Source organism: Leopardus geoffroyi, chromosome B3 (genome assembly GCF_018350155.1).
Source record: "Leopardus geoffroyi isolate Oge1 chromosome B3, O.geoffroyi_Oge1_pat1.0, whole genome shotgun sequence".
NCBI lineage: Eukaryota > Metazoa > Chordata > Mammalia > Carnivora > Felidae > Leopardus > Leopardus geoffroyi.
This window is the reverse complement of record NC_059337.1, coordinates 55,821,189-55,833,736: the sequence shown is the minus strand read 5'-3', so window position 1 is coordinate 55,833,736 and position 12,548 is coordinate 55,821,189. Positions and strand designations below refer to the sequence as shown.

The window sequence follows — 12,548 nt, the reverse complement described above, 5'->3', positions numbered from 1 at the left end:
GTCTTTATCCATAGCATTTATTCATGATCTATTGTTCACCTTAGACTTTTGGGGGGGTGGGGTGGGGAAAGAGTGGTCAGTGTCTGTATTTTCAGAGCCAGAAACAATATAAAAAATATGAAGTATGGCCATAGTATGGATACATCATGGAAACTTCATGAAATGCTAAGTCTTCTAGGAGAGTCCAATGTCATAGTCATATCATCCTCTAGTTTCCCCTTTCCTAGAGCCCCATGATGGAAGACAAGAGAAAAAATAGAGGAGCATACCTCCAGACAGTTTCCTCCTATTACCTTACTCCTATGTCTGAAAGGCCTAAATTGAGTTTACCTTTCAAAGTTGGCTTATGGATGTTGTAATTTCATCCATATCCCCCAAACCATCTCCCATCTGCTCCAGAACATCTGAATCCCCTTAATAGAGAACAAAGACTTTCATTTCATGGTTAAGATAAAAGGCTTAGAACAAAAATGTCTGGTTGATGTAAGACCGAGACTAAAATTAATTCACACAACACTGCAGTCAGACAGGCAGACAGAAAGGAAAAAGCAAAATTGACCACTATCAGATGCATGCACAGTCTTTGGCAGAGGAAAAGGTTAAGGAATAAATAGGTGGGCTCCTGAAAGAGGGATGGAGCTGAGGGAATGGTTGAAGGAAAAGGGGACTAGAGGTGGCAGAGATAACTGCAAGCGAATTCAAAGCTTCCCACCAGGACCAGGGAATAGGACTTGTTTTGAGTACCAGCCCCGTCTTAGCTGTTCTGAATAATAGCAACACCTAGATGAATCTGAAATGAATCTGAATCTGAAAGGCATAATTCCCATGCCTTCTGTGTGGGGAGTCAGAACCTTTTGTCGAACAGATAAATGCCTTGTACTTAAGAGCAGAATGAGTTAGTGGTACATAGTTGTAATTCTGTCTCTATTTTTGAAACAGCCTCTGGCATTAGCCTGGCTGGTTAGCATGACATTTACCTAAGAGCGTCTATGGAGTTTTACTTAGGTATCTCCAGACCCTTTTCTACAATCCAGCATCTGTTCACCAACTTAACTTTCCTCCTACTTTAATAGGCATAGTACCTATCCCAATCTCTAACAATTCACTTTGGAATCTTGGATATGACTAAGTAAAAGTCAGCAGTCAATTGTAAATATTTCCAACATAGTAAAAGCAAGTGCTAAGTACAAACCAGTGCTGATCTAAATCCTATACACAAATTAACTCATTTGATCTTCACAGTAACTTTACAACAAGGTAGATAATATTATTATCCACAATAGCATTTTACAGATGAGAAAGTTAAGGCTCGGAAAGACTGAGTAATTCGCCAAAGCTCACGCAGCTACGAAGTGGCGCAGCTGGGATGCAAATTGAGTATACTGACTTCAGAGTCTTGCTCCTAACCACTGTGTTTTGCCACAACGGTGCTGCTCAGGCAGGTGGAAATCACTTGGGTAGTTTCTTATAAAACACAAGGTGGATTCATTCAATCAATCTGATTGAAAACCAGTGAAAGGACCTGTGTGGAGGAATTGTTTGTGCTGTCTTAATAATCACCACCTCACAGATTTGAGCAAAACCTGTCTCTCAACAACACTAAAAAAACGGGTTTGATATAAATGTTTTGCCAGGTAGAGACAAAAAGGTCATTTAGCAACGCCACTGGGAACCTTACCCACGGTTTCATTCCTGCTTCAGTTTTTCCACTAGGTAGAAATATTTTCAATAAATCACCGATTCTACATTCAATCCGCTCACTTCCCATGCAGAGAAGAATTCAGCTAATATCTACTATAAAAAAGAAAATAATCTCAAATACCATTTTCTAGTTACCAAGTATAGAAATTATCTCTGGAGGCCTAGATTTTGCTGTACATGTTAAATAATAGGAGGCCACCAGGAATCGTGAAGACAATGGGATTGAATTTATTTAGCCCCAAACAGCTGAAGCACTGATTATATTTTGGTGGATTATTACTGTTGAGCAATCCAACTTCCCTTATGAACTAAAGAAACTTAATGTGACTTTCTGTCTAAATGAATTAATGATTTACTACTGGTTACTAGTTGATGAAGTACTTAAGGTTCCTCAGGGCTAATGACTGGGCAGGGCCCACGGTATTATTCCAGGCCAATCACTGCTCAGTCACCTCTTTCAAGGAAGGTTCTAACCAATAAGAAGCCCAAGGTTTTGGAGTGAAAGTTAGGTGCCCCATATATGCCTGGGTGGTGTTGAAACAGATAAAGCTTCCTGAGAAGAAGGTTTCTTCTGATGGTAAGTTAAACATTTCTGGATGGGGTAAAAATCACACTTAATATTATGTCATAAAGTAGATTCTGAGGAATGGAGTAAAGGTGAGGATGTCAAGGACTATGAAGAGACATGGGATGGTCTATAAAAACTAAAGAGATAACAGCCTCACTTATAGTTTCGCCCCAAAAAATGTTCTTTGCAAGTTGAAGTTAAGATATTTTTTTTAATTCAAAGAAATAGCCTAGTAACTTCAGGAGACAGGCACGGTTTTGTTTGCATTTGTCTGCTTTTCTAAAAAGCCAAAATTTAAGTTATCAATAAAGAACTATTAATCTCACTAAAGAATGTTCTAAGATGGCTCATATCATGGATGGTAAAAGAAGTGATTATGTAGTCTGCCTCTCAGTCAAATTAAAAGCTTCTCAATGAATTTGAGACTATTTCATTAAAGAGAATTAACAGGGCATGATTATCTTACCTAAATATAGCGTACAGCTTTATTAAGGACTGAGATTTATTTTGTTACACTGAATACCCATATATTTTTAAAGATTCCATGATAGTATTTGCAAAACATAAATGTATGAGCAGATGAGAGGCTAGTAAAAGATCCATGAATTTACAAAGCTATCATCTTCATAGGATTTATTTTTAAAAATTAACAAGCATGTATTTTTTAGAAGTTAAAAATATTTTTAAATTTTATAATCATCATGGAATATAATCATCATTATTAGATAGTATGAATTCATGTCTATAAAAAATACTTTGCAGTTTCAACATTTAGTACTGTCAATGAACTGTGTTTCAGACTGAGAATATTCTCATCATCTCTTACTGTACTCACTGGTAGAGTTATATCTTTTCTAAAATCATATTAAATCCAACTGCACTGAGTCCAAACAAATGCTACAAACATAGATAATATTTTAATGACTCCATTGAAAATTCTGTTCGCTGAAGCAGGTCCCTAGTTATTTATTATGGGATTTAATTGCTCAGGTGACTAGAGTTCCCGGACAGGTAATTTTTAACGGAATGAATTTAAGATATTATATGTTTTGTAACAGAAAACTCTGCCCTCATACCCCTATGCCTACTTAAATGTATTTATATTACTTGAAACAAGTTTAATTTTCTTTTTCAATGGCAGCTTTGAAGAACATTCAAAGGATGTATAGGAGAGAAACAATACATCAAGAATCTATTTATTGAGTCCTTCTAGAACAAAGGCCAGGAGCTCCCTAATGTAAACACATTAAAGTTTATTTTGAGGAGGAAATACATAGATTTTTTTTTAAACAACCATAAAGTAGACAGCTTAGTCCAAAAAAAAAAAAAAATCCATTTTGGAAGATGTCACTGAACAACTCTTCCAATGTATTTCTGGATTCAGCGCCCAGTAATAGCAATCGCTTTCAAGTTAATGTCATAAATGAGAGCCACGAGAGCAGCGCGGCTGTGGATAATAACACCGATCCTCCACATTATGAGGAAACCTCTTTTGGAGATGAAACCCAGAACAGATTCAGAATCAGCTTTAGGCCTGGAAATCAGGAGTGCTATGACAATTTCCTCCAAAATGGAGAAACCGCTAAAACAGATGCCAGTTTTCATGCTTATGATTCTCACACAAACACATACTACCTACAAACCTTTGGCCACAACACCGTGGATGCTGTTCCCAAGATTGAGTACTATCGCAATACTGGTAGCATCAGCGGGCCGAAGGTCAACCGACCCAGCCTGCTTGAGATTCACGAGCAACTTGCAAAGGTAAGCTTCAGGGCACAGGCAAGTATCCTCCCTCCCTTTATTCCTTCAGGTGATCTCCTGCTCTTTAATCATGCTATGAATGTCAGAGTGTCTTGTGGAGAAGTCTATTCCAAACCACCCTCCTTCCTTACACAGCTGTCCCTCGTTCCCAATAACTAGACAATACACGGAGTGTTTCACAAATATTTACTGAGCACCGAGAACTAAAGAATTAGCTCTGAAAGTGAGGCAGTGCATTATATTTTCTTTAAACTTACAGTGTACTCAGTGCACACTTGGTTAAACATTCCAAACCAGATACTAAGCTAATTTCACCTTAGTATGAATGCCTCTGCAACAGTTGTAAGAGGGGAAAAAAAACAAAAAAAACGAAAAATCATCACTGGAGCTTACTGTAGTTAATACTGTAGTGTCAGCCTTTAGAGCACATGGGTATTTTATATTCTTTAAAGAGAAACCCAAGACTTATAAGATAAAGCATTTTATACCTTCCTCTTCAAAACTTTGCCTGAGGCTCCTGAATGCTCTTAAAGCATATAAAAGTAACTGAATTAAATTTAAGTACAGAAATGGCTAAGCTTTTCATTATTTAATGAAAATCAATAATGGGTTCCCAAATCTGCTAGAAGCAGGAGGTAGCATTTTTTTCTAATCATGTAGCAAATCATTGATAAACTTCATAGATTTCTTCTTCTATAACTTGCTCTAAAATATATTGATGCACTTTATCTTCCTGCTCTTCTGGAACACATTTTGGAATGAATATCATTCTTTATGGATGTAATTACTTGCTAAAAAGAATAATTAGCTGTCACATATCCAAATGTAGTTTACTTTTGCCCAGGTTTTGAGGTAAAAGAAAAAATTGATTGGAACAATTCCTTTCATATCCATTCATTCAACATTGATTTTATCAAATGGTTACCCACGCTAGGGAGTCTAGGAATATTGCTCTCACGGAAGATGCTAATAAGGGTGAAGTTTTCCCTTTAGTTTCTGTTCATTCTTCTTTCCACAAGGAAACCCATCTCTAAAATGTATTCTCCTTGGCTGCTCGGGGTCCCTGACTCTGCATCCTACCACCAGAGGCTGAGTGACTTCCTGAGCGGAGCCCATGCTCTGAATGCTGTACCCTTGTCCTTTCTCCTCACCAGGCTTTACTTGTCCCATGTACTGTATTTGCAACAGTCTGCTGAATGGCTGGTTTCTTTACAGATAGAAGATTTAGACTTTATCTAGGATATTCGGTGCTTTGATCAAAAGAAGTTAGCAGTGTGACAATGTCAGAAAAAAATGGCGGCCCCCATTAAAATTTTGAGAAGGGGGTTGATTTGAAGCTCCAGAGATCAGACCCAGGTATCACTTTGCTTTGTGTGGGAAAGTGGAAAGAAGAGAGAAGGGGGAGAAGGAAAAGAGGGAAAAGTTGGTTGCGAGAAGAGGGCACAAGGAGTTTTCAAAAAACACAGAAAAAGAAACTTAGGGCATTATAAAGGGATTTCAATTTATTCTGAAGAAGTAAAATGAGCCAAAGTTCTCTTTAAAAAGATCTGAAATTCTTGGGGCGCCTGGGTGGCGCAGTCAGTTAAGCGTCCGACTTCAGCCAGGTCACGATCTCGCGGTCCGTGAGTTCGAGCCCCGCGTCAGGCTCTGGGCTGATGGCTCAGAACCTGGAGCCTGTTTCCGATTCTGTGTCTCCCTCTCTCTCTGCCCCTCCCCCGTTCATGCTCTGTCTCTCTCTGTTTCAAAAATAAATAAATGTTAAAAAAAAAAATTTAAAAAAAGATCTGAAATTCTCTCCCACCATACTCCACCTCATTCCACATGATAAGTCTTAAAGCTCATCCTTAGTAAAATTAGCATCATCAAAATTTAAATATTCTCATATTTGTCCCCCAGTTTGCAAGAAAACAAAATAAAAGTCTATTTCCATTAATAAGGAAATGGAGTAAACTCACATTGTTCTTTGGACTAATGTTCTAGAGAGAGAAACAGAGCTTATTTACAATTCCTAAAGCCACAGCTTATGTAAATCTTTACATAAGGGGAGAAAAAATCTCCGGGAATGGTTGGTTGTTCAAAAGCCAATCTGAACAACCGTAGTCGAAATGCAATAGCTGCATTTGACAGTTTTCATAGCTGTTTGGGATATCATATTCTTTTTGAAAATGACACAAAGACTTAACTTTGACATAAAGCTCTTTTTTCTCAGATACAAAGAAATAGCAAATTAAATAGTTTAAAAATTAGGTTCAGGCTCAATGCCCTGAATAATCATTCTGAATGAGTATAGTAATAAGTTACTCTTTTTATGAATTTGACCCTCAGTTATCAAGACACTTCATCATTAAATCCCACAGAAGTATCCACATAGCCAAATTGGGAGCAGAATTCTAATGCAACCATGAATCTATATACTAGTGTCTCTAAACTTGTAGGGCCCAGTCCACCTCTCCATATGATCTACCTCTGTGCTATCCTTTGGTACCAGACATGAACAATCTGAGACTTGGTCAATTCATCCCTTTCTTCTTTGTTAGTGAATTTGATTCTTTTTCCTCCTGCTTACCCTCCCTCCCATGAAAGATGAAGACCTATAGTGTAATGAGCTATGCTGTTACCTCCCTGTGGCCCTTGACATTTTTATGGTAGTTTCCCAAATCACAACTAGAAATGATCAATAGAACAAATATTACATAATAATACTCAGACACATCACCAATTTTGTATGCAAAAAATTATAAATGATAATGTTTACTCAAACAATTTAAAAGTGGAAAGCAATTGACATAGTACAAGTTTGGTGATATATTTTTTTTGTACCCGAGTATAATGCTTTAAAAAGCCATAAAAGAATTGTATATTTACATTAAGTGACAACATATTTAGACAGAAACCAGTTGGATTTTTTGCAGAATCCTGGCTATAACTTCCAAGTCAGAAAAAAAATTATATGTCAAGGTTGTCCTAATAGTTGAAATAAAAAAATAGGTTTGAAAGACGTTATTTTAAGTCTCTACCTTCACTGAAACTCTAGGAATGATACATATTGACAAAATTTGTAATCCCAATGATTTGAGATCATAGTTGAAAAAATCCTTTTATTTTCTCTGTAGTAAAGAGCTAAATGCCTATACAGATGGCTATGAATTATAGATTTCCAAAAACCCTAGTTAGAAGCAGAAAAAAATGGCTCCGTCCTTTACCTTCTCTGCAATATTATATGAGCTACATAACTTCAACTGATACTGTAGGATGTTTGTGAATACTAGTTTACATGCATATAAAGTCTAGCATGTTGCCTTCTACAATGGGTAGAAACTGAACAAATCATTGTTGATAATGATGATGGCAATTTTTGTATTCACTGATTTTTACTCAAAAAGTAAAATATACACTAATAAAATATTTAAGAAGTACTGAAAAGTATATCTTGAAATGTCTCTTATCTAATATAGATCTTCGGTTTTTCTCTCCAAGACAATCATTACTGTCAGTTTCTTATAAATCCTCCCAGAAATGTTCTATGCCTATACAAACATACATATATATCTATAAGTATCTCTAGCTCATCTAATTTTCCGTCTGTATTTTTTTCAAACACATATTGAAACATTTTACACATTGTCGTGCATTCTACTGTTTTCACTAAACAATGCACATTGGAGTTCTTTCCATATAAAAAATATAATGATTATTAGATATCTGGTAAAGATTAATCCAGTATTTTTACTTTGTAAAATTAATTGTACTTTTACTGTCCAGCATAATCCTGTGGCCACCTTTTTTTTTTTTTTGATTACTAAACTACTTTATTAAGTGATCATGGTTTTATCTTTCATTTCTACTTTTTTTTTATTTAAATTCAAGTTAGTTAACATATAGTGTTGTTAGTTAACATATAGTATTGGCTTCAGGAGTAGAATTCGGTGATTCACCACTTACATGCAATACCCAGTGCTCATCCCCACAAGTGCCTTCCTTAATACCCATCATCCATTTAGCCAATCCCCCCACCCACCTCCACTCCAGCAACCCTCAATTTGTTCTCCATATTTAAAGTCTCTTATGGTTTGCCTCCCTCTCTGTTTTTGTCTTATTTTCTTTTTCTTTCCCTTCCCCATGTTCATTTATTTCTTAAATTCCACATGAGTGAAATTATATGACATTTGTCTTTCTCTGACTGACTTATTTCACTTAGCATAATATACTCTTGTTCCATCCACATTGTTGCAAATCTGTGGCCACCTTTATATGCACAATTCCTAACTACAGGGCTAACCAAAATGGAACTCCTTTTCAGTCTTACTAACCACCATTGTTGTTAGCATTTCAGAAAAATATAATTATATAAGAATCAGGAAAGTATATAGCCTTTCTATCAAAGTCAGTGTTCTGATGTCATTGAAATAAACTGTCTATACAAAGAATAAAATACCACAAATATTAAGATAGCAATATTATTTTTAAGGAAACCAACCATTTAGAGAATGTTTCAAAACAAAAACAATGGAACGACTTCACACTTGGGTCATTAGGCTATTAGCGACAAAAAGTAATCTGTGAATAAAAAGCATTAGGAAAAGTAATTTGTGAATAGAAAGGATTACATACACTCATGCAAAAGCAAACTTTCTATGGAGAATTTTTTTTAATGTTTATTTATTTTTGAGAGAGAGAGAGAGAGACAGGGTGTGAGCAGGGGAGGGGCAGAGAGAGAGAGGGAGATACAGAGAATTCAAAGCAGCTCCAGGTTCCGAGCTGTCAGCACAGACGCGGGGGCTCAAACCCACAAACTGTGAGATCATGACCTGGGCCAAAGTCGGACGCCCAACCGACTGAGCCACCCAGGGGCCCCGAGAATTTTTTGTTATCAGACAAGGTGCTCACACTTGGCAAATTCTCATTCAATTTTTATAACACACCTTCAAGGTAGGTACTATTATTATTGCTATTTTATAGATTCTAAAGTTTTTGTAAAATCCTATGGATCTTTTATAAGAGAAAACAAAAACCTAAGTCAAAAAACTTCCAAGGTCAAGAAACAAAAGTCATGTGTCTAATAAATTGAACCCATGTCTGCATGACTCCAGAGTCCATGCTTTTTTTTTTTTTTTTTTTTTTTTTGATGTTTGTTATTTTTGAGAGAGAGAGCACAGGCAGGAGAGGGGCAGAGAGGACAGAGGATCTGAAGCAGGCTCCACACTGACAGCAGAGACCTAACATGGGGCTCAAACTCACAAACCTCAAGATCATGACCTGAGCTGAGATTGGGTGCTTAACCCACTGAGTCACCGAGGTGCCCCCAGAGTCCATGCTCTTTATTGCTACTTTCCATCCTCAGCCTACTCTCCCATTTCACTTTGCCTCAGTTCATTTTGACAGCTACAGAAGGAAGTGGAACTCAGGCACAAAGAAGAAATTGCAGCTCAGCCCTGATGGGCAGAACAGGAGATTCGATTCCTTTCTTGTTTTGGGGACTGTGCCAAAAGATCATGTTGCTTTCTCCTACAGAATTTTTTTTTCTCTCTCTTTCTCCTACAGAATTAATTGTAGGTCTCAATCATTTTCGTTGTCATCATCAAAAGCATTTATTAGCCTTTTATATACAAGATGCTGTATAAAGTGAGTTAAAGAGATTTGATCTCTAGTCTCCAGGATTTATTTTACATGTCAAATGACTTTGTTATGGGTAGAAATAAAGGACATGTAATTAGGTTAACAAACATTAAAGTACATAAACCAATGTATAAATGTTTATCTTCTTTAAATAGACAAACAAAGGTTTACAAATGCATTCTCTGGGAAATAGTATTTTCTAAAATGTTTTAAAGTTCAAATTTGGAACTTTAGCATTCAACTTGGGGCTATCCCAAATTAGAAATATCACCAAGCCCAATTAAGTAGACATAAAAATGGAGGCAATAAGTGCCTTGAAGGAGGATTAGTGGTCACCCCTAAAATATTTGCTGGAGTGAAAACCTGCAACTAAAGACTCATTTTAATACTTATCAGAAGTTTTAGTTTTTAGTTCAGTGATAGGTGGTGAATAGACTAACAGTTCCCGTGTATATGTGGAAAATATTAAGAATCTTTTGACTTTCTTTTTTTTTTTTTTTTAATTTTTTCTTGAGAGAGAGAACAAGAGTGTGATGGGGGAGAGGGGAAGAGGGAGAGAGAGAATCCTAAGCAGGCTCATGCTCAGCACGGAGCTCAACACTGCGCTTTATACCATGACCCTGGGATCATGACCTGAGCCCCAATCAAGAGTTGGACACTCAACTGACTAAGCCACGCAGGCACCCCTTGATTTTGCTTTCTTACACTGCTTATTACACACATAGCTACCTTTAGGCCTAAGTTATCAAAAATATAAGTTAATTTTTGTGTGAGCTATATGTTTTCAGGTACAGTAAAAATACTATAATAAATTGTAACCATTAGTAGTGATTTACAGGCATGGTTTATAGCAACTTTTAAAACAAGAAACCTCTCACTTTCATAATTTAAAATATTCCCATTTATCACAAAGGGCTTGTAATGTACAAACATAATAACATTGATTAGTAAAATATAGGAATGTGATTAGAATTGTGTTTTTCGGGGTGCTTAGGTGGCTCAGTCAGTTAAGCGTCTCACTTCAGCTCAGGTCATGATCTTGCTGTTTGTGAGTTTGAGCCCCAAGTCGGGCTCTGTGCTGACAACTCAGAGCCTGGAGCCTGCTTCACATTCTGTGTCTCCCTCTCCCTCTCTGGCCTCCACATTCACACACTGTCTCTCTCTCAAAAATATACATTAAAAAAAATTTTTTTTAAATCATGTTTTTCATGCTGAAATGAACCCTAAAAATTCTCTGATCCTTGCTGGGATTGGTTTTAAAATAATCCAGTGGCAGGGGTGTGAGAGGTTTAAGTGGAATAGTACTGGCCATATGTTCATAACTGTTGAAGTTCAGTGGTAGGCACATGAGATCTATTTATTCTCCCTACTATGGCATATATTTAAATATTTCAATAATAAAAGAAAGTTTAAAACAACTGGGAGGGGATCATATAGTCCTAAATATTTATGGAGTTGTTTCTCTAGGATGGGCTAAAATTCTACCATCCTGAGATTGAAAACCTAAAAACATGTATAGTGGCAAATATCATCTAGTTATAGTTTATTTAACAATTTTTAAAATGTTTACTTATTTTTGAGAGAGAGAGAGAGAGAGAAAGAGAGAGAGAAAGCATGCTCACAAGCCAGAAAGGGGCAGAGAGAGAGAGGGAGACAGAGGATCTAAGGACAGCTGTATGCTGACAGCAGCAAGCTGGATGAAGGGCTTGAACTCACAAACCATGAGATCATGACCTGAGACGAAGTTGGACGCTTAACTAACTGAGCCACCCAGGTGCCCCTCTAGTTAGAATTGAAAGAATAAATACACTTATTTTTTTCTTCTTTGATGATAGCTAGAAATGCATTTGTAATTTTTCTGGGGTCTGAAAAAATCACGCATTTCATATTAAATAAAATAATCTTTTATCATCTAGCAAAACTCATTAGGAATTTACCCCTTAAACTGCATGTGATTGAAGCTTTACTAGTTTATCAATACTGGAGAGGAGAAGTATCTTGCTTGCTTAATTGCTTTCTTTCTTTCTTTCTTTCTTCCTAATGAACTTTATTTTACTTTCTCTGAATACTTAATGCACAGGTAAAACTTTTGGTAAATTTATAATCATTCCCTAAAGCTATGCAGTTTAAAATGCGTTTACGAAAGCTGGTGGGTCATCATTTATGGTGATGGAGTATGAACAAACAAATTAATTCAAAGTATGAGGAAAAAAACTGGTTTCAGGGAACAATCATAAAACTTCTATTCTTTGAGACTTTGGTCCCAAGAAAATGCACCAGCCAGGAGTCTGTCAGCCACTGGTTATAGCTCACAGCCATTAAGTGCCCATAACCCTCAACTAAAAGTCTTTTCAGTACTTTGATGATAAGTTGACTTTGTAATTGCTGTATAGGCTCACAAAGGAGGCATTTATTAAGAGTGAAACCAAGTTTTGCTTTGCCATGTTAGAAGAGGAAGATGACAAACATAGAAAAATGATTTTGCCTTCGAGTAAATTACTTCAAAGTAAGATTTTCAGAAAATTCATTGGATTTATCCTCCTTGGCAATATCCAGGAAAGGTTAAGTGACTTGCCGGGGGACACACCCTGAATTAATTGCATGGCTGAAACTAGATTCCAAGCCTCCAAGTTTATATGGTGCAGTGAGTTTTAAGCTCCTGTAAGCGAGTAAGCAATGGAAATAGATTCTGTACTTATAAATGTATTATCAGGGCTTTATAGTCAGGGCAAGAAATATACATTTAAAGGTTTTTTTCCTTTCAATGGCATAAATACATTGAAAACGTGGAAACTCTAGCAGGTTGAACACATTCACCTAAGAAATAGTTGAATGCCCTACATTGACTCTATTTTTGAATAGCTTTAGAAAATTATTTCCCTACTAACTTTCATATATG

The 12,548-nt window shown here is 36.5% G+C and overlaps 1 protein-coding gene across 3 annotated transcripts in view; it reads left to right on the top strand.

Annotated features, from left to right (window-relative positions):
• Window positions 1-2,168: 2,168 nt before the first annotated feature.
• The window catches only part of SLC12A1 (solute carrier family 12 member 1), a 104,731-nt gene continuing 94,351 nt past the window's right edge, over window positions 2,169-12,548 (top strand). For 2 of the 3 annotated variants that reach the window (XM_045449817.1, XM_045449816.1), the window contains exons 1-2: window positions 2,169-2,278; window positions 3,411-4,033. In XM_045449817.1, coding sequence (XP_045305773.1) covers window positions 3,614-4,033 — 420 coding nt within the window. In that variant the 5' untranslated portion in view covers window positions 2,169-2,278; window positions 3,411-3,613. Of the gene's footprint in view, window positions 2,279-2,305; window positions 2,359-3,410; window positions 4,034-12,548 lie in introns of those variants that run through there. The other variant, XM_045449818.1, reaches the window with a different exon arrangement.